Source organism: Argopecten irradians, chromosome 7 (genome assembly GCF_041381155.1).
Source record: "Argopecten irradians isolate NY chromosome 7, Ai_NY, whole genome shotgun sequence".
In the NCBI taxonomy this organism is placed as follows: domain Eukaryota; kingdom Metazoa; phylum Mollusca; class Bivalvia; order Pectinida; family Pectinidae; genus Argopecten; species Argopecten irradians.
The window spans coordinates 15260631-15284268 of NC_091140.1; the positions used below are offsets into that span (position 1 = coordinate 15260631).

General features: G+C 34.8%; 2 protein-coding genes across 4 annotated transcripts; one reads left to right on the forward strand and one right to left on the reverse strand.

Annotated features, from left to right (window-relative positions):
- Positions 1 to 1532: 1532 nt before the first annotated feature.
- Positions 1533 to 15610, reverse strand: LOC138327657 (uncharacterized). 2 transcript variants are annotated; one of them, XM_069273937.1, is made up of 13 exons: positions 15478 to 15610; positions 11822 to 11924; positions 11312 to 11410; positions 10440 to 10586; positions 9397 to 9524; positions 8749 to 8857; positions 7824 to 8098; positions 6840 to 6969; positions 6375 to 6528; positions 5653 to 5782; positions 4976 to 5068; positions 4239 to 4386; positions 1533 to 3401 (listed from the first exon to the last, which is right to left on the reverse strand). In XM_069273937.1, exons 1-13 carry the CDS (start codon positions 15606 to 15608, stop codon positions 3204 to 3206), a joined length of 1845 nt encoding a protein of 614 aa, XP_069130038.1. In that variant the 5' UTR covers positions 15609 to 15610; the 3' UTR covers positions 1533 to 3203. The 2 variants fall into 2 exon arrangements, with proteins under 2 accessions (XP_069130038.1, XP_069130037.1); XM_069273936.1 differs by having other exon boundaries at positions 4233 to 4386.
- LOC138327658 (uncharacterized) lies at positions 15600 to 23527 on the forward strand. 2 transcript variants are annotated; one of them, XM_069273938.1, is made up of 4 exons: positions 15600 to 15727; positions 22449 to 22517; positions 22907 to 23002; positions 23275 to 23527. In XM_069273938.1, exons 1-4 carry the CDS (start codon positions 15623 to 15625, stop codon positions 23380 to 23382), a joined length of 378 nt encoding a protein of 125 aa, XP_069130039.1. In that variant the 5' UTR covers positions 15600 to 15622; the 3' UTR covers positions 23383 to 23527. The 2 variants fall into 2 exon arrangements, with proteins under 2 accessions (XP_069130039.1, XP_069130040.1); XM_069273939.1 differs by having other exon boundaries at positions 15634 to 15774.
- The last annotated feature ends 111 nt before the right edge of the window (positions 23528 to 23638 follow it).

Below are 23638 nucleotides of genomic sequence, written 5' to 3' on the forward strand. Positions count from 1 at the left end.
TCACAAAGCAATGAAGCGATCTGTCTTAAATGCCATATGTTGTATGTTTGAAAAAAGTGTGAAAAGCAGGAAAAGATTCCTCTTTCCATTGTCAGACATAGATCATTCTTTGTAGGGCGCCAAGATACCTATGGGATCTCTTGTTTGACATTATCCGTGGTTGATATAACAAGTCTCGTCGAGACAAGAAAAACACTAAATTTCAGGTTCTCCATAAAGTTTCCAAAACAAAAGGCCCAAGGAACTTTAAACGGTGATCTGACTATCCTTCAATGCAAACTTTTGTATATATACGTTACAAATATATAGAGGACTTTTTGGTACTTAATTATAAAGAAACATCTCTGGTTGTAGTTACTCAAAGTGAGCTGTATTTTTAATTTGAAACCGAAGAAGACGTTCAAAACATTTTCTATGTACAGGTAATAGCTTTTGTAGTCGTCTTGTTTCTGGTTGGGCCTGTAATTTATAGCACAGGGATCTGAAGTTACAGATTATATAATCATGGACCCACCAGAGTGCCCTAAGACCATTTTTAGACGTCTAGATAAAAAAACGATAAAAATTATACTCTACATGGTACTATATACGAGCTCGTATATAGTACCATGAAGAGTATAATCTAGACCTCTAAAACGTCTAAAAGGGCACTCTGGTGGGTCCATTATCATATCATCTGTAACTAATTCTCAGATCCCTGTGATTTAAAGATGCTCCACCGCCGACAGAGCATAAATGATACCCATCTGTGAACAATAATTAACTGATGTTTAATCGTGTAATTAACACAAAAAACATATGAAATAATTTAGTTTGCTTTTGGTACACGCGCAATCAATACTTTATTCCATACAGGACATAGTGCCATGTATTTTTATATGGGACACAATTAATATTTCTAATATTTTTATCTTGAAGTAAAATAAGAAGCTCAAACTGTTCAATGATGGTCATAGTGTAAATAAAGTAACTTTTGTAAATGAAGAAAAATTCCTATTCGTCTGCTTCTGCTTTTGATAGAGAAAAAATACCATTAATTAGCGGTGGAACATCTAGATAAGATAGGATTGTCAGAACTATCTGAATATCATTCCAGGCAAGTTACATGTCTACCCCTAAGGTTAAGATGAATGGGTCTTGTATGGAAAAACTTTGCTTGTACAAATCATGTTACCTGAAGACCGCCATAGTAACAAACTTCCTTTAATTTATTTTCAGACCGAAAAATCACGACACGATATGACCTGTCCTTCTTTACACCACTTTTCAATTTTCAGGTAAATTAAATATCTACAATAATTGGACACATCCTACAACACAATTCATACTTAGCATAAAGGTACTGTACTGGAAATAGTACTGATGCAATGAAAGACCTTTTAGGAATTACAATGAGTAGTTAGTCTGCACCATTTCAATCAAACTGAATATCTGTAATGAAAGTGACTTTGACATTCAGTGTGTTTTTCAAAGGTGGTAGATATGAATGCTTACATGGATTGTAAATTGACCGGGGAAATAACAACACTTAATATGGTACTTTTCAGTTTAATCCAAGAAACAAAAGTATGAAAAGGATTTTATTCACCCCGATGTAGCAGTTATGCAAAACGGCTATTATAATAAAGCCAAAAATACTAACAATCAATGGACTGCATGCACACCTCTTGGTATCCCTACCAGGTTCAGCTCAATCGCACAACTTCAAGTGGAGAAGTCTCAAGAGTCATATTGGATTTCGTACCACTCAAAATATATCAACAATTGTTCAAGTCAATATCGCTTTCCTTACAAGTTGCAGCACATGCCAACTTGTGGAACTTGAGGGGAAGTTGTTGGAAATAGCTAGGCCTTGCAATTGGAAACTTGTAATTGCGCAAATATATTACAATATGAACTCCGCAGCCACCATAAGAAACATTTCTCGAGGCCTAAAACTAACTGCAATTAAAAAATTCCACAGGTCTCATTAGGTTTTTGAGGAAGCATAACTAAACTAGTACCCAAGGTGAGATGACGTTTTTTCTTCTTTTTTTTTCACGGAAAGCTTATCAAATGATAGCAAAACTAATTTGATGTCTCAGTTGAAGAAAAACAAAAATCAAAAAGACATAAATTAAATGAAATAAAAAAAAATGATTTTATTACAACTACTCAACATCCCGATGTTGATTAAGGAGCTGTTTAATAGGGAACTGCAGTTACTGCTCCATTTTAGAAGGACTCCACAAAAGGATTGACTTCTGTTCTAATTTACTTAGAGCTGATGGTACAAGGAAGTAGTTTGCATTGGTCATTATAACATGTCTTGTTGAGGTATCATGTTATCCTCGTTATCTGTTTATTATGCAAACACGATCGATCATTTAAGTAAAATTCATGAACACTGAACAACTGAAAATAAACTTTTATATTACGTAACTATCACTTTGCAAACTTACAGTCTGAAGTAAATCTGCTTTAACTAGATATTAAAACAAGAGCTGTTGGAGACCAGCAAAGCTCGCCTATTCAGAAGAAGTTGATGTTCAAGTATTTACTATTTAAACATGGAAATATGACAAATTAACAGACTCAAAAAAAACCTAAAGGGCCCCAAATTGGTTGTATTATCACGTTCAGCATCCATACACATTAGGAAAATAAAATCATAAACATTTATGATGACTTAAGCTTAAACAATTGACGAAACAGAAACTTGCTCAAAAACTTTAACGTGAAATGGGACGCCAACGCTGACGCCGAACGCCGGAATGACAACATTAGCTCCCCCTATTCTTCGAATAGGCGAGCTAACAAATATTTAATCTGAGTATACGAATTGGTTTGCTGTACAATCATGTTTGCAATTTGATTGCATATGGAGAATCACATTGATATGTTTAGCGCAAAAATGAACCTCTTTTATAATTGGCATAAAAATACACATTTTGAATATACAAATATTCACTTATTCTTTCTACACTTCACACACTACTGATCGTATCTGAAATGGATGCCGGAAAGTCGCTTCGCTTCATCGTTTTATGATTTTGATATTTTGTGATGCACAGTGCTTCTATATTTATTGCTTTGTAGATTTCATTCTCAAAATACTGATATTCTATATATTTAGTACTTCTGTAATAATAACTGTTACAAAGTACAGTAACAATCAAAGTTCAATAGTTTACAGAGATACACGAAAGCACTGAAAATTGGAGTTACAGGTGAGGGGGTAGTTTTACAGAGGCAGCTATGGCGAAGAAGCCCGGTCTCTCTGTCAGTTTGGCCATCCATTTAGAGACTGATGGGAACTTGTCTACTGTAATGTCTATATTTAGAGATGTTAATTGTTTAAGTCGACAGAACACGCACATGTCCGCTAACGTCACCTCGTCTCCGATTAGGAACACACGTGTCTGGAAATAAAACATTTACATATATGTTCGAAATAAAGTCAAATTTAGAAGTGGGACTATTTAGTACATACAGTAACAACTAACTATCTAAGTTCCATAATATATGTATTATTTTGTAAGGATAGTCGTATACGATGGAGACCCCATCCTCGATATTCCAGGGGTTCCGATCACTTACAATCTCTACACCCCTGGACTATCATAATAGGTAATTGAGTCATTTGATGTACATCAAAAGAACCGGTAATACGGTAAACTGTGATTGACTGTGTGGCTTTGATGTAAGGTGTCGCTCTCTCTGTAGTCTTCAAAGGAAATCTTTGCTAGCCTGTGATTGGTCAAATGTTTTCCGCAGAGCTACCTTCAATTTAACTATGAGATAGCCCAGAGGTGTAGAGATTGTAAGTGATCGTAACCCCTGGAGTATCGAGGATGTGGAGACCCATGGTTGATTGCACTTCGCTACACTTTGTGATAATTAAGGGTAGCGTAGTGCAATATAAGAATAAACAAAGGATGGTCATAAACATTGATTTGATAAACAGTTCTACAATTCATTCGTTTTGCGCGCGTAACCTAATAATGGTATACTAGAATGTCGTTTGAAGAATATTTCATATGTATAAAATATGCATTCTTTGTCATGAAATCAAAATAAAGTGTTACAGTGGAGATTTATCATGCATTTTTGTGTCTTAAAATATCTAGATGGACTGCTCATTAGACATAATATAACAATCTGACATTTTCCTCGCTATAACTATAAATATTTTAAGTCTTTAAAAAAAATAGTTTTAAAAAGTCAATTGTGAAGCAACATAAAATAACTACCTTTACCTTAAGTATGCTTTCTAGATATTCTAACCGTCTGATAATGTTCTCTCTGTGTTTCTCGTTTACTTTCTGCTGCTCCTCCTGGGACGGTATCCCTCCGGAACTGTATTTAGTTAACATGTCGGTCACGTGATGGTCGGATATCCTCATCCTTGTTAAACGAGATATATACACTTTGTTCTAAAGCATTTCATGACAGGTTACTTACCGAAATATCAATCTTGTTTTTTCATATTTTAAGTATGACGTCGCAGGCTTTTGGTGTGGCTTTTAATTGGCTATTTAGCGTAATCACATACAAGACCGAAATTTTATCATGTCATAATGCTGTACATTGCAAACAAATCCAAATATTCTCATAATAAGCCGATTCGTAGTTATTTTGAATATAATAAGATTTTGCGCTATATCTATTAAATTTTGTAATCTGAGTGATTCAAATACTTTACAATTTTCAAGAAATATCGTTATTACCGGTTATTTTGCGGATTTTTTTTTTGTGATTTTGTGGGACAATTCTATGATACCGAGATTCGCGAGTATTGAGAAATGGGTGAAAGTTTCTGATAACGATATTGGTATTAATATATCGATGATTTTATTCATATTCTAGTCTAGAATACATAAACTAGTGTTTCTAATATGTGGTACAAAGCATGTGTTTTACAATTTCACTTCAGGTAAAATTGACAAGAACTTAAAGGAAGAATCTTACTTGTGGAACCCCTGTAAAGACTTACCCCAATATATAACATTTCACTATGTCTGGGAATCTGTCGGCGTGGTAAGGAGAACACTCAAGCTGCATCAGTGAATCGATATTATCCTTGTACCTATCGAACATTAAAAATACCTGAGTCACTTGTTTCCTCTCATTGCATTTCAAATAATTGCAAATGTTTTATATCTATCGCATAATATACCAGATTAGGATACAACTTAGGTATCGTCAGGTATCCACGTGTAACTAGCCTACGGTTGGATACATCTGATAGAGGAGTTTTACTGTAACACCGAGATAGACTAACTATCAGTTTCTAGAATATTACATGTAATTATCACGCGACATGTTTCTTTTAATCTAGATGGAGATAATCTAGAAATTTGAATTTTCAACAACATAAAACCTGGTGACGAGTGAGGATTAAATAAAAGGGACAAAATATCACATTCTAAACTTAAACAGCAAAGGATTCGGTCACTGATGATTGGTTGGGGCCAATAGATAACAAACCCTAGACACTGGACAGTGGCTTTGACAATTGAAATCTGTTTATTTTAATACAAGTCTTTATATCATTGAATTTGAATACTGTAAAATTGAAAGCTGCCATTTTTTATAATAAGTTTAACCCACATACCCAATCGGCTCTACGGTAGGATGACGACAATGGTGTCATTCATAGCACAATCCTACCTTGTTACCAGAACTTGAGACAGTATTTCGTCTTCCATGAGAGGGTAGATATCGGACTCGTACATGGCCTGCTCCCACGCCTGCCAAATTTGGACGTAAGCTTTCTTAATAGGATCAGATGGTACATAATCTGGAAGACAAATACAGTTGAACCAATTTGAAAATGATTATAACATATGATTTCAATCATGCATATAATTGTGCTTCATTTAATGTTAAAAAATTATCCTGTATTCCAAGGGATCGCGAAAATTATTTTGGTTCGAGTGCATTCTGATATTAAACGATACCTATCCGTAATATTCCAAGCATTTACAAGTATCACTGACGAGTTAAATAAAGCAGAAACAGCCACAATGTGTTGTCCCATTTGATTTTACATGTTCTTATTGTTGTACATCTCTATAGGTGTAGTATTTATTGTGTTTTCAAAACTAATAGGTATATACAGATTTTACTAGACAGTGCCATATGTATGGTTTATAATGTTTTTAACTACATATAATAACGTTTATCAAACTTTTTAAAGTATAAAATCAGATGCAGTACAGTCGATTATTTCCGCAATTTTCACTAACAAAGATAGATAAGATTAATTAATGAAATGTTCACGATCTTTTCAAAAATGTATAATGTAAGTTACCCAAAAAAATGTCCCGCTTAATCATGAAAATACCATTGCAACAAAAATAGATACAGCTATACGTTAAGCATTAACGTACTTTGTCCTGGACCCGTCCAGTCGATATACTCGAGTGTCGACATCTGTCCGTATACTTTCCAGTCGCCCTCTTTGAGACATTGAATCCTACTACAGCCCCCTGAACGGCCTATCAGGTCTAGTACATCACCATGTACCAAGCGAAATGACATCTCCTGTAAGCATATGTGATCGAGTTGAATAAACTGTTAACTAACTTCACTGCGGTGTTAAGCTTTAGTCTCTCAACAGTGCGATACATCTATTTTCAAAAGTTTGAAAAAGTCTTCCAAATATGGGTTCAAACAAATAAAGATATTCGCAAACAAAATATTTTATCTATCGTGAAAACATGACACAAGTCTGTTTCTAGACAATCGTTGAAGTACTTGTTACAATGGTTTATTTTTCATCATTATTATCAATGAAACTATTCTAGGAGTAATACGATATCATGCCATATTAATCATATGGATTCAACGATTACCTTTTCCATCATCAGTAGAGTACTCTGCCATGTCTCGGCAGATAAGGACACATCTGTTAGCGTTCTACCACTGGTCGTCCCATCCAACACTTCATCATAATCAGACATGTCCTTGTATAATGACGATGCTCTGTAACGGTAACACTAAAATTGTGTCAATAGTCCTATAAGTATCGGCTTGAATTTATCATTTAAAACTTTTGAAAAAAGAAATCCTTTTGTAAATTATGCAGACTTTATTAGATTTATTCGAAGTCAAAACGGATGATCATGTAACTTTCAAAAAATCAAATAAATTGAAAATGGCTTAAGGGGCCATGGGCCCCTTTTTTAAACCAACTGCATTCTGATCAGAGTTGCTCCTCTTCGTGTAGTTCCGTCAGCTATCGAATCCGACATTCTGACGTCGTTACCGAGACCATAACATGACTTGTCTAGTCTTTCCAAATTTCAGGAAAACGGGCCATGAACTTCAGTTTAAAATTAACTACTTGTTTATAAGCATCAACAGTGTCAACAGTTAAGGTAATAAATCAATGTTTTTATTATGGCTAGATTTTAACTCATTTACAGACGGTTAACATTAGCTGCAATATTGTAGCTCAAAAGACAGAAAATGGTGTCGTCTTTAGAAAGGTATGGTAGGCCGGGTACGTATATTCGTTCTAGGTTAATATCGACTTATCCTTCCGGATATCACGTGTCATGGAATGCGAAGCACATACTATATAACATGAAAGGTTCGTGGTGTAGAAACCTTCGTGGTTTTCGTGCTTGCTGTTGAATCGCGAATAAAATAACAATGAATCTGGTGTTATACGTTATTGAAGCGCTATTCCATGGACAAACCACGACGATTACATTTTTACCCCGAAATATTGTGAAAGCCTCCAATCTCGAAAAAACGTACACACGAATAGTTCATGTTATGTAGTAGTTAGCTCCTACAATCCATTGTTTCAAGAAGGAGATCCTTGATCTTACCTGGATAAAGCTGCACTACCATTGAAGCGAGAATGCATGCCACCACTTCGAATGTTACTCATCCAAACAAACAAACGTTCAAATGTTCCAATTAAATAGTACAACCGCTGGGTATTCACGTCCAAGCTGTTGGCAAAAACTTCCCTCTTCTGCAACCCCTCTATATAGCTGACTACGTTTGGAAATGTTTCTTGTGGAACCGGTAGACCAATCAATGGAAACATACATACCCTTGGAAACACGGCCAGGTCGGCTGCTGACAAGGTATCTCCCACCTATAACAGACAAAGTACGTGGCAGTGTATGAGAAAAGATTATAAACCGGCTATATACATGTTCTCACTCATGTTTAAGTTATATGTACCATAATTTTCATACTCGCAAATCCAAAAGAGCTTTTGATATTTTATCTAACACCACAAAATACCTCCATTTTGAAAATTACAATACTTACAATGTTTAAGTTTTAATTCTAAAAGTTAGAGCTGAAACAATATATTTACATGTAAACATACGATCAGACCATGATTCGAGGTTGACGTCTACAACTTCAAGTATAAGTAATTGTTAAGTGTTTTCCATCTAGGTATGTTTCCATCTAAACATACACAGAGTATAAAAATTGAATTTTACAGTGCTTAAATTCTGTCTTGTAAATTATGTTTACATGACATCAAATGTTTGTGTCTGTCCATTTGAATGCGTTTCACAGCTTATTTCATCAAACCTGGTGGTTTGATGAAGAAAATAACATGCCATAAGAAGTATTCGCGCAGTTACGGCACATACAACTTTAAGTCTACTATTTAGTTACTTACTATAGAAACCCTGCCTATTTGGGATGGTCGGATGACAAACTAATATTATTAACACACCGTTCGTTCTGCCTACATTTTTACCATAATCATGACAAATTATTTCTCACCAGATATTGCTGACCTTCCAACTCTTTCTCCAGCATAAATAACATTTTATAACAGGCGAATGCATGGTGCTGTAGGTCATCTGATGTCTTATATGTGCCTTCACAGGACCTGAAATGCAAAGCTAAATATCCAGGAACACAAAAAGATATGTTTTTAATTCTAATATACGAGCAGCTGTGATTATTATTAACTCGTGATCAGAAGTGTTGTATCAATTCTTAAAACAATAGGTTGGTTCAAATACTATGAAATCATTTATTTTCATTGGGTTCAATTTTCGTGGAATACAAAATTTAACACTTTCGTTGGGATTTAAATTCGTGGGAAGACGTCACAGGGCATGTTTATTACACGCATGATCAATAAAGAAAACGTGTTACAATATTGTACAGTAGTGAGTAGTTTTCATTGACAACACGTACTTGTATACGTTACGTTACGCACATGGTGTGAAATGTTTTCATACCCACAGTACATATGTATTTGAACGCAAAGCCGATACTATATACACAAAATTCTCTTAATTTTACATTTATCTATCAACAAAAGTGTATTACCTCTGTAAGATAACATATTTTGATATTTGTCTTTTTCCTTGCATTAAGTTAACATTTTTACTTTGTTATGATTGGTTAATATATGTTTACCTTATTATAACTGTTTTTATGTCCTCGGCCATTGAAGGATGGAATGACGCCTCCAGTACTTTGGCTGATCCGAACATCAGCCTTGTGAGGAAACCAAACAGGTTTTCAAAGAACAGTGCCAGGTAGTCCTGTAACAATTACATAGTACAATAGTATCATCTCTGTATACTAACGTCACACGAATACAATACCACATGCATTTTCTCTTTCCATCAATGCAAACGTCACACTTTGATCTGTGCGACATCACCATATGTACACGTATCATTTCAAAAGAAAATATAATAAAAAGATAGTTATGGGCGAGGAGAGGTTCCTATATGATGTATTGTGCTTTACGGTTTGTTCATATTGTATTCAACCAGAAACTGCTACTTATATTAGCGGGATTCTGACAAATTCAGTTTTTGCATGTTACAGAGTTAGCTGCCCTTGTGGGTAGGTTTTGATTGTGACGTCATGTATTTGCGAAGGTAACGTCGTACGAGAAAACGACGTGAATTGCTCTCACAAAATAATGCGGAACAATCGATACCATCCCGCCAGGCAGCTAACTCTATAATATGCAAAGGCGGAATAAACAAAGTACTGCAAACCATCTCATTTTGGCTGTGAATTCGTTTTGTCTTTCCATATGGTTCTACTGTATATGCTCAACATAATTTCGCGATGTCTATTCGCACGTGAAATTTAATCGCACGTGGAAAACAATAAGTATATTTACAATTATTTATTACAGGTACACACTAGATTCTAAAGTTCCACGTTTGGAGTGGAATCATGCCTTCTGGTTTCGCCAAAGTTTGGCACTGTATATTTGAGACATCCTAATGCAATATTTTATTTTTTGAAAATTATCAAATCATACATATACATGTTTATTGATTGTGTAGTTATCGTGCCAAGATATGGAAATTATCTCTAAATCTTAAATATCTTTCGTTTTGGCAGAGAAATCAACAGATTCATTTTGGTGCTTGTGTACCCATTTTAAACAAGCCCTTGGGTACTAAATCGATCTCGATGGTGACGATTTAACATACCTGAACTATTTGCTGCTCCCATTCTTGCCACATTCGGACACAGGTGCGTTGCCAATGATCACTTGGAAAAAGACTTGTTCCCGGAAACATATTGTCCAGAAACTCGATGATAACGTTAGACTCATATAATGTGCAGTCGGGGACGTCCTGTAATACCATTTTATGTATACAACAACAATACCACTCGTTGAAAGGCCCACTCCGTTTCCGAAACAAAAATTAAAAGTGTTCAAACCAAAAGTAACACAATAAAAATGTAATGATCACCTAAAATGAGGTTACAACACCACACTCATGCAAGATTATCTGCATAATCTATGTTCACAGAGAACATTCCTTTTGCTAATGTGACGCATGGTGCAGCAATAGTCAGCAAGCACGTCGTAATTCAGTCGACGTGGGAAACATAAGCCGACCCGCGTTATGAAATTTAACATTTAATTTGTTTCAATTAATTTGTTTAGAAGGGTATACATACAAACGGTAAGCTAATAACCTTTGTGATTCTAAAAAATTATCAATCTTGTTTTGCATTCCAATTTCAAAAATTAAAAGCCGTTTTGGATAGGTAGTAGCCAATATAAACATCAATATCATCAAGAATAAACCTGTAATATCACAAATCTGCATTAATTCGTGTGTTAATTTACATTTTACCTTTGTCCCATTACAAGATTAACTTATATTTTCTTTTATTTCTCTACTGGAAATGGTTTCGCTCTCATCTCTCACCACATCTATGGTAAATGAATTTCAGTCTTTATTCTAAATATATTTAGCTTCCTTTATTTCAAACACATTAACATTAAATTGATAATTATCTAAAGTACATGTAGTATTCACAATATAGATAACCCGATGTTGAATCTTACCTCCACGTTCCTAATACGTAAAGCTGGTACTTTTCCATTTGGATTAATGGCGAGATATTCCTCTGAATATTGTTCTCCGGTACCAAGGTCTATATTCATCTACAATAGTGGGTCAACACTCTAGATAGGGATTGTTTCTGCATTTGTCATATACCGTTATACATCTACCACAGTTATACTTTTTTTCGAAAGACAGAACAGTCATTTTGTCATTACTAACAGGTACCCAACATTTTACATATAATATTATAATTATGAAATGTTCCGAATCCAAGCAAATTCATGGAATCTTTTTCTTATGCTACATTTTAATACTAATTTTGATTTCATAATTACGTTCGCTAGCTATTATTTTATTTTTCCTTGGAATGACAAATCACCATATCAAAATATGATATAATTTGCATTTGTTGAAATTATTTTCATCACGCAGATATTGACAATAGAGTACATTTTGCACTTTTATAGTACCATTTTAAAACTCTTTTTACGTTTTGTGTTGTTTCCTACCTTGGTAAATGGTATGCGTTTCTCCAGAAGGGCGATCCTAACCCGACGACAACATTCACTGTGATCATTGTCAAACAAGGTGACCCCATCCTCACACTCAAACCTAAACAGAAAGATTTAATAGGTATAGGCTTACATTGTTTTTACATTAGTAATGATGAAAATTAGATCATTATTGTGATATTTCATTCAGTCTTAGTATATATATAACAGAATAACCTCCATTTCAGGTTAGTACCCATTGTGATGTCATTATTTTGTGAACGAAATTCACGTCGTTTTCTCTGAAGACTATGACGTTATGCTCGCAATCACAACGATTCACAATCAATACCTACCTGTGAGGGCAGCTAACTTAATATGATGAAAACACAGAATAGTAACTCTATAAATACAATGTACAAGTATCAGCTATCTGCCAGAAATTTAAAGAGATATCGTAAATTAAAATATTATTTTAAATGGTAGAAGAATGCAAAATAATAATAATAATAACACTTGGCCACGATATATTGGTAGAAGGAAGCCATTTTTATTATTGTCATGTAAAGCCTTTGGGTAAATGGAGCGATGTTGAGAATGAGGTATTGTTTATACCCTATCTTATTTTTTCATCTTCAAAATCTATTGATAGGAATTCTGTTCCATTCGAACATTAATTGATAATTGTCTTACAGTTTTTAAGGAACATTGAGAATACAAAAAACAACAAAGGAGAAAAAATAGCTGACTATAAAATAAATCTATGCGCGCTAATAATAAGAAGGTGATGACTTGGCATAAAAGCGGCAAGCTTGTTACCAAACCCTTGTACACTTCTTTGCTTTACATATTTTTTAATGGTTGATTTAGATTAATCAGAAAAATAGTTTGTTTTGTATGCATTTTAACCATAGTTAGATTCAAATATTCAAAGTGAATATACAGTCAAACCTCGAACTCGTTTTACCCGAATAATTTTATATGGAGTATTATATTTGTCTTGTTTTAACTAATCTACATTTGTATATAACGTCCTAATTGCCCAGACAAACCAGTTTCATTCATTGAGGAAAGTCAGTGTACCCAGAGTAAAAAACATCGAACAACGGCCAGTACCTGGCAAATTGTCCAATACGGAATTCGACTCGCGACCCAGAGGTGGTAATATGTCAGTGCATCTTAACCACTTAGCCATTACGGCCTCTCAAGTTACGAACGTTTCGCACTATAATTATTGTAAATAGATATGTCATCTACCGACTCCACCACACACTCTTGAAGGATATTTTGTATGCATAATACACTTAACCAACGCTATAACGATCTAAACCTACATTATTTTACACATACTAAACAGCCTACATCAAAGGTAAACAAGTTTGCTTCATTACAGTCTGACTTTAGAAATTCATCATTTATCAAAATCATCACGTAAATTATCATACTTTTAATGATGTTTCATTTCAGTGAAAACCTATTTACGGCAGACACTTTTCTACATGCGCATACAGAAACATAAAAAAAGAATGAAAGCAATCGTTCACCATGATGTCACATACTTGATATATGCTGTTATAACCATTATAAAATGCATTCTAAGACATTATAATCATGTATACTACTGTGCATTCATATATCCTCCCTATGTCTGCACGTGTGATATTTAATGCAATCTGTCCTGGATGACCGAATGTTGCTGTGTTACTGATTACTAAAACAGAAATCATATAAATTAACCAAGTGCGATTCGAATGAATGGTATAGTTATACATTATCCATTCTTTTGGTATTTCTTCGGTAATATGTTAGCAATGCGCTATATAGTGTATGCGTCATAATATTCACATTGACCACTCAATAGGAGATATTGATGTCAAAAGTTACCAACATCTACCATACGTGTGCTTAAAATGCATGGATTTTATAAATATAAGAGCTCAAAATCAATTTTAACAGTATTGCCAAAAATCCTTATATTACGCCTATTGTACAGTGAAGTGGGGCCATATGGTAGAGTAAAGCAACTAGTGATCTACAACCTCACATTTTTATAGTATCCGATATTATTAGTGATAATATTAGCCACGTTCTTTCTCGCCTAAACACATGTTATTTTATGTTGTCCAAACTCTATATTGTTACCAATATTTATGAAGCACCATACATGTTCGTCTGTGAATTTCTACCAGACTATTTCATCAAAACGTTTCAATAGATTTCAGAAGAAAAAAACAGATCAAAATGTTCTAATCGGTATAAACAACAATTATTTCAGTATGCCTTGAGTATAAAGCGTTCTATCATTATCAGTGTAAAATATGTTACATCTGGACTTATCATTTAACCTAGTGTCATCAAAAACGCGTTATCGAACATCATAATTATCATTAACATTACATGCATTACGCACTGTGTACACTATTTCACTACTTAATATTTTCCGAAAACTCTATTACCTAACATGCCTAATTGATGGATAGAATTAAGTTTATTCTAGGGTACCATAGATGTGCTGGCACGGATAACAATTACTCCATTAGGTTGAGGTCAAGTACATGCTTGACCACCCGTATCTGTTTAGAAACAACTTAATATATTACTCCTACAACATTCCGTTTGACGGTCAGACAGGATGACAACTAGTAGTATTATAGTTAACCGTGGGGGTCTGGGATTAGTTCTGCTGTAATACTACTAAATAAACAGCTGGAGGACCGCACCATTATATAAGGTCATTTGTAAATCGTCTGTGAACTAAGCCCTATCCAGAAGTGGTACATACAGTGTAGATACGACTCGTAACCTTTTGGTCAGGTACATTTACTTAATACACCAACAGAGTTGTGGGGTATATGATTTTGTTTTCAATCGTAAATACTGACGTAACAACTTTGGTATTGATAACACATGTATGTGTGTATTGGTATTTATTTGAAGAATACCCTGTTTCTCATTTAAAACAACATTTCAATAAGTTTTAAAGCACGGCTTTTACAGCGTATCGCGAGATATTTTAAGTACGTTATTAATGCATGAAATTATAATGTTCTAATATATCAAGGTATATATTAAAGATTGTTGTTGTAAGCGCCTGCATCGTTCCATCTGTCAATGACAGGTATATTTTAGTATGAAATTACTGTGGGGTACCCTATGGGTATGTTATTAAGAGGGAATAAGTGAAATGGATACTCATGCTTGTGTTATATTTCATGGAGTGCAACGAATGAAAGTTTTGTTAGAGTAAATATTGTTATTTATTGTACATACATCAGTACAAAATAGCATGCATTTATGTATGGTTAGCTTACATGAGGCCTATCTCAATTTGCATCATCACATTCATGCATATGGCAGTGCATAATCTGATATTGATAGTTTCAGTAAATACAACTTAACATTGGACATTAGCATTTAAAGGTTTAAATGTCAATTCACTTCTGGATGATGATTTGACACATGGAGTAATGTTTACATAAAGTATTGTTACCTTATCCATTATAGTAATAGAACAACAATACACCTTATACATGTACGTTTGTTAGTATGGGGGATTTAATCACAGCAGGTAGAAATTGGATCCTGTATATTGGGATGCCTGTTAGCAGCTACATAATCATAAGTACATACTTGTGCTATATATAGCCACTTGTGACAGGTAGATACAAGCTCACCTGTTGAGACAGACGCCTTTGATCTGCGACTTCTTCCGTGTTATTTTCCTGTAAAACAGCCAGAAAAGAGCAGCTCCTATAAGAGTTCCAATCAAAGGCCATATTACACCTGGAATGGTCCAGTCGGTCATGGCCTTCCCACACTATGACATTCCATACAACACTATCGAGCTACAAGGACATAGAAACCTTGAATGAGGACGGTAAAACCGACGAGTATTGTAATCCAGCGGAGCGTGCCAGTATATGGGTAGGAAGGATAAAATGATCACTCAGCGATTCAAGTTTTACTTACATGTATGTTTGTAAACCCACGCAAGTGAATACATAATCGCTCTACTAGGCTCTAAATTTACAGATTGTAAATACATGGAGCGTTCCTTCTAACTTAATTATCAGTTCGTCTCTTTTGGAGCGCTCCTTCTAACTTCCTTGACAATTCTTCTCCTTTGGAGCGTTCCTTCTAATTCCTGAACAACCTATCTCCTTTGGAGCGTAACTTCTAATTTCTTTCACAATCCAAGTGTTTCAGATAGAAATGAAGGTTTTTCAGGACTGCTGCTACTTGTCGGCCAAGACGCAAAGCGCTTCGCAAATAAAAGAAGATGCAAGAATAGCTGATTTGTTAGTTGTAAGAATAATGTGACTGGGCTGGGTCGTGTTGTTTATTGGTTTAGTATCGTAGGTGGAGCTACAGTGGCGTAATAAGGTGAAACGTAATGGGGGGGGGGGGGGGGGGGGCAAAGGAATTTTGCAAACAAAATGTCTTTCATACCCCGATGAAATTAAAAAAATAGTGACTACAATGCTTAATTACACATAATTCTTGTACACATCTATAGACAGTGGCGTCTCTAACAGGTAATTAATGAATAAGCAAATTGGCGTGGGAGTTTGGGGGTCCGGGGTATCCACTGGAAAAATATTACGACTTAGAAGGACTGAGACGAGTTTTACGATGTATTTTGATGATTTTGCGAGCGCCGAAGGCGTGAGATTTTTGTGTTTGTGGGGTCTTGGGTTTTGTCCCGGGAAAAATATTCATGATTTAGAATGGCTGGGATGAGTTTTACGATGTATTTTGATGATTTTGCGAGCGCCGAAGGAGTTTGTGGGGTCTTGGGTTTTCCCCCTTGAAAAAATTTCACGATTTAGAACGGCTGAGATGAGTTTTTGTTTCGGAGGGGGGGGGGTTGGTTTCCCCCTGGAAAAAAATCACGATTTAGAATGACTGAGGTGAGTTTTACGATGTATTTTGATGATTTTGGGAGCGCCGAAGGCGTGAGATTTTGTTGTTTTGGGGGTCTTTGGTTTTCCCCCGGGAAAAATTTCACGATTTAGAATGGCTGAGATGAGTTTTACGATGCATTTTGTTGAATTTGCGAGTGCCGACGGCGCGAAATTTTGGTGACTGGGGGGTTCGGGGGTCTCCCCTGGGGAAAAAAACGATTTTTAATGGCTGAGATGAGTTTTACGATGTATTTTGTTGATTTTAAAGTGTTCTTAATACGGTTTTTCTATTAAAAGTCATCTGCATTTAGATATGATAATTGTGAGTCTGTCATACCATTCTGCAACCCAACTCGATCTAAACATACCGGATTTACACCATCGGCACATTAGTTAATTGTTGTGTAACTTAAAATAATATCTAATTGATTGTCTTGCTATGACATATAAACAAATTAATATTTTTAAGAAGCACTTTTTGAAATAGTATAATCCCTTGATGGACATTTTAGTCTAGTTCGTGTGTATTGAACATTACGTGCTTGAACGATTTAGGAAACGCGCCGCGCAGCGCAAAATTTTCTAAAATGAAGTACAAAAATGTGTAGGAGGACCCATTTTCTTTCAAATGTTCATTTTTAGAACATTACACTCGGCGAAAATGGAGGGGGGGATGTTTGCCCCCCCCCCCCCTGCTCCTCGCTTCCTACGCCCCTGAGCTACAGAACTCACTGACGACAGTATGGATATGATATGACAGTATATATTTATGATATTAACATTTGCGACAAAATCAATGCAAATTGTAAGTCTGTCAATCCTGTCTGTTTACAAGTTTCAATGTCTGTCTGTCTGTTCGTCCATGTTTTCTGTTTTGGTTACACTTCCTGCTCATCTCATTGTGATTGTGTCAATACAGGTTGTATAGTTTGTTTAGTTGTTCTGTCTCTGGTCTCCATTTTTTAAATTTTTTTTTGTATTGTTACCTACCATTAATCTGTGTCATAATTTATCCTTCAAATATATATATGATCCAAAATGTATTTTAGTGTTGAGGTGTGCATAGTTGCCTACCATCTAACAATAGTGTATTTATTATTTTATGTATGTGAATATATGTGTATTGAGTACAACGAAGGGGAGCATGTACATGAATTTATCTTTTGACAAGAATAGTATGTGTTGGTGTGTGATTGCATGTAAGTAAATGATGGTGGGTGTAATTGGGCCAGACGCTAATACTTTGTGTGTTAATGATAATTAAAGGGACCAATTCATTCTAAGAGAAACATTAAAATGTGTACATCATATCGGAAAAAAACCCAGTTCTAAATGGAATTTAGATCAGTCGGTTTTACTGTGATGTGCCTGAAAAGCCAATGGTGGTGACATGTGTGTGAAATTTTCACTACTCGCTCGCTGTCCGCCATTACACATTGTGGTCGAACTTCTTGTAGCCGAACCCTGTCCCTTGCTCTCGTAGAGTAATACAACTTTTGTCTATAACTGCTCAAATCGCTCTGACTATAGTGATTGTTTACCTTATTAGGTGAATTATCTTGCCTCAAAATCATTTATCACCTTCGCAGTGGTTATGTAGTTCATTTGTTTAAACGTGCGTGACTGTTTGGCTCGGGTATAGGTACAGCGCCCATATTATACCTACTTAATCGTATTGATCAACGATTTGTGATATTTCAACGATATAAATTAAAATACTTAAAGATGCTCCACCGCTGACAAATGGTTTTTTTCACTTTCAAAAACAGGAGCAGACGATTTCGTATCTTTCTTCAGTTTACAAAAGTTACTTACTATTTACACCATTACCAACACTGAAAAGTTTGAGCTTCTTTTTTTACTTTCAAGTTAAAAATATGAAAAATAATTAATGCATCCCGAAAAAAATTCCGTGTCACTATATCCTATATGGAAGGAAGTACTGATTGCGCACGCACCAAAGGCGAAATAAATTATTTTATATTATTTTTTGTGTTAATTAGACATATATATACATGATCAAACACCAATTTTTGTTCAACTGATGAATATCATTTTATGCTTTGTCGGCGGTGGAGCATCTTTAACAATGACGTGGAAATTTGTCAATGTTTAACGTTATTTGTTTCATAAGAAATATAGAACAATACATTTATACCATATTTCACTTCTTGGTTATGTAAAAGAATTAGCCTGAGTGAATTGTCCCTTTAAGAATAAAAATAAATTGAACTGGCTGTTTCTAAAGGTGTATGAGTGTGCAGGCTGAGTGTGTGTATGTGTGTTCACTTTGCATGTTATTATTTTTTTGTATGTAATTCCATATCTGTGCAATCTTAATATATGTAAAAAAAAAAACACTTTGGAAAAATAAAACAACTATAAAAAACACAATCAATGCATACTCCCATCGTAGTGTATACACAGCAGAGAACTATGACATTGAAAATTTGGTCAACAAGTGTTGTCTTATACATATATAAATGTTCTGAAAAGAGGGTAGATTTATACTGTTGTTGTTGTTGGGTCGGAACAAAAAAGCTTATTCTCAAGGAATGATTAACCACTATAATTATTATATGTATAGCCTATTGTGCTCTCTTATCTCCATCAATTCTAAAAATATTGAAATCAAATCTTTTATTATTTATACACTAATTCAGTAACAGAAAACATTTTCAGAGAATGCATGTTTCCACTTCTGTTTCTTTTAAAACCGAAAAGGTTGAACAGGCGATCAAAGTACCGAAAATGAGACGAAGGCGGATATCAAAGTAGCTTCAGAATTTATGAACCATCGATTCGAGAAAATCACAAACAAAAAGAAACAACATAAACGGGGGATGTAAATGTGTAGGATAACGTAAAGATATGTAAACTTTAAAGAGAAGTATGGAGATGATGTTGCATAGTACCAATCTTGTCGTGTTGTTTCTCGGCACACTCAGAAACCCTTAAAGTTGTATGGTCTATAACTTTCGCTCTTTTGGTCATAGTGAAAACTGTTTAAGTGTTATACATATTTTTCTCCGTCTGCCTGAGGTTTAAACTTTCTAATTTTACCACTTTTTATAAAGTTGCAGCACTGGAAGTATCTTTAATTACAAAAGTAAAAAATCTTTTTAACGTGTACACGTGAAAAATAGGCTCGAAAGATGCCGAATCATTCCGAACTCTTCCGAACATTGTCGCGACAATCTCGAAGTAAAACGAGAATTATGAAACCTAGAGAAAATATCAACAATGTTTCATAAACAAAATATGTGGTTGACCTCATCAGACTCTATCCACAAAGAAAATAATGCTCGCACATTACAATATTTGATACACACAACATTTTACGGTAATGTGTAAATTGGATGTTTCAAATACTCAATCTGTGGACATATACTAGCATGATTTGCTCATATAGGCTCTAAAGAAAACGTAAAAACACATGTGTGCTTACGCTAGTTACCTGGCTCACCACGTGCAGGTCGTGTCGAACGTCAGTCACGTGATACGATTAGGAATCCGACAAAACCCGAAGTCACTGAACATGGCGATGATTGAAGGCGCTTTATTCAAAACCAGGAATATATTATTCCTAGATTTCGGCTCTCTTATAGGCCGACATATGCTTTTGGGGAGCTAAATCATCAAGTTACATGTCAATGTTTAAATATCAAATGTTTAAGTTACATATCGTTACAGTGAAATTAGCAGCAATACAACTTTAACCTAGCAATTGACAAAAAACGTAACTGCGTGAACATCAACCAATTCTCAAAGATTTTTTTATAACCAGAACCACACGTAGAAATCGAGAGTGTAATTTTACATTTGAATTAATCATCCGGATCGCCTTTTATTTTTTAGGTTTTCTTTTTCCTGAATGTATTGAAAATTTGAGGATGTTGTTACACTGAACTTTAGTATGTGACTAGTCTTCGTCGCTATTACAATAAAAGTCTAAGTATAAAGTTGCATAAAGCTGAGTGCATATTTATTCAAGCTATCGTATTCACAAGGTGAAATAATAATTATTAGTGCAAAGGACAATAAGTCCTTAAGTTTCGAATTTGTTCAAGATCATTCCAATGTTACACACAAAGTTCCATTAAGCTCGGTTTATATTTACTTAGGTTATCGTGTTCATAAGGTCCAATATTAATTATTAGTGCAAAGGATAATACCTCGGTAAATTACAGTCGAATCAAGCTGGTATTCGAACTCGTCCGAGATCGTTCAAACGTTAGTCTAAACACAAAGTTTAATTCATATTTACTAAAGTTATCGCGTTTACAAGGTCCAATAGTAATTATAAATGCAAAAGGAAATAACTCCATAAATTACTGCTAAATCATGCTGATTTTCGAACTAGTGCGAGATCGTTCCAATGTTAGTCTACACACAGAGTTTCATTAAGCCCAGTTCATATTTATTAAAGTTTCACGTTTACAAGGTCCACTAATAATTAATAGTTCAGGGGCAATAACTCTGTAAATTACTGTCGAATCAAGCTGATTTTCAAACTCGTCCGAGATCTGTCCAATGTTAGTCCACATTTAAAGTTTCATCAAGCTCGGGTTATATTAACTAAAGTTATCGCGTTCACAAGGAAATGCCTAATTTAACGGATGATGCACGACGACGGACAAAAGACTATAACAATACATCACCATGACCTATGGTCGAGTGACCTAAACATAGATCGATAAAAATCATATTCTACATGGTTATCGTTTATGATCTAGACCTCTTAAACGTCTAAAAATGGTCATAGGGCACTCTGGTGGGTCCATGATTATATAATCTGTAACTAATTCTCAGATCCCTATGCCACTGGACTATCTCATTGAAAAATTGAAGGCTGTTCATGAGAAGAAAGAACCTGGGCAATTACGTTACCATAGACCTGTAGAAACTTCAAAATACACAGTCAACCACAGTGTACCGTTATTCTATTCTTTTGATCAGTGTACATCAAAGGATCAAATTAACAGTTTCACTGTGCGGTGGACATAACGTCAGTGATAGTAACCCATGGGCCGTTTTCGTTTATTCGGAACAACCGGTTCGACCGTTGGTTAAAGTAATTATTTCAAGTATAAAACCTGACGGACCTGCAGTATTTGATACAGGCCTGTGAGGGCTTTGTCAAGGCTCGTCTGAAAACAATATAAAATCACCAGGTCCGTCTTAAATTAATAAACGAACAACTAGGTCCAACAAGTCAAACCGTATAATCGAAAACGGCCCTGGAGTATCGAGGATATATATTTATATGGGACTAAGAAGTAATTCCAACCGTGTGGACAAAAAAAATGTCAAATTTTCGAGGCGATACGAACAGTAGTTTCAGGACAATGAAACTAGATATATACTGCGTCAGTGGAATCGCTTGGACAGATTCTATCAGAAAGAGAGTGAAATTAAAGGCTTTGGAAGAAGGGTGGATTTGAGAATGTACTTTATTTTCTCAATGATGATGCACCATACACTCAGTTAAATGTGACAATGTTAGTGACGACACTAGCTCTATATAAGACAGTGGGACATTCGCGCTAAGCCAGAAAAGGACGAAAATATCTGAATGTATGAATCATCTATTAACATTAATTTTCGTTCAGTTTGAATTAATATTTGACTTTCTATTTTGTTTTCATTGAGAACAAAACCCCCCAAATTGTGCAAAAGCGCAAAAGAAAGGAAAGTTCATCTAGCCGGATTTATTTTACCGACTTTGTATCTATTTTTAGAAGTTGGAACAAACATTTTATCGACTGGGATTTTCCAAGATGGACGCCAACGAGATCCTCACACACCAGGTACAAACTATTTTCTCCAGTTCTGCCATGAATGTGCGTTAATAAACACCAAAAGCTTCCCTTATACAGTGCAGTTGTTTATCCTGTTCATTGTTTAGCTAATTTACCATTTTATTGTCATATTGTCACAACCAGGCCTGTATAGGCTAGCAGAGTGATATTTACCTCGTGCCACTATGTACATGATATAAATGCTATTTGTGAAGAAAAAAAGACCATATACATAATCAGACATGTCAAATAAAAAAAAACAATAAATAAATAGATTGTCGGATGTTCGTAATTGCGTACAACACTGAATCTATGGTAAATAGGCTAACTTTATATACATGATGTCCAAAGTCAGACTGAGATTCAGATTGCCATCTTTATTGTATTGTTTTTGGCAGGTACGTCAATCGTGTTTGATTTTCAACAACATATCAGAGCAGTGCTTTTCTAAGTGTGTGATTCGTTTGGATGACGACAGATTAACAAACAGAGAGGTACGAGTTCAATTACTATTTTGACATATATAATTATTAGCTGTATATATATAGTCTACGCACGTTTATTTATTTCTATTGAAAATTTTTTATTTGTTTACTGGCTTGTTTATTATTGATATTAATTTTGACGGAATATTTTAGAACATTTTTATTTCCCTCGGTTATAATAAAATGTTATAATATCACATCTATCTGTTTATTTTTAAACATCTATATGGTTATAATAAAACACCTTTAATAAATACATTTTCTGTTGTTTTTTTCTTCAGAAAGACTGTGCTAATAAATGTTATGACAAGATCTGGTCCAGCGTGAAAACGTTTAGAGAACTGTGGGACGAAAACGACAAAAAATTTGAACGACCTATAGGCATATAGGAAGTTTTGACTTCACTATAGTCCATGGGAGATAACTCTTATTTGTAATGAAATGTTAAATGTAAAATGTTTTTGAAATTTTTTTTTGTTGTTGTTATTTTTTGTATAATTTGCAAAACGAAAAGGAATAAAGCTTAATCATATAGACTTTTTCTGCTTTGATTTGAAACAGCTACAATGTAGAGCAAAACGAACTGAAGAAATGATAATACATAAATACAGAAGAAAAAAATCCACAGTATGTTAAACTGAACGA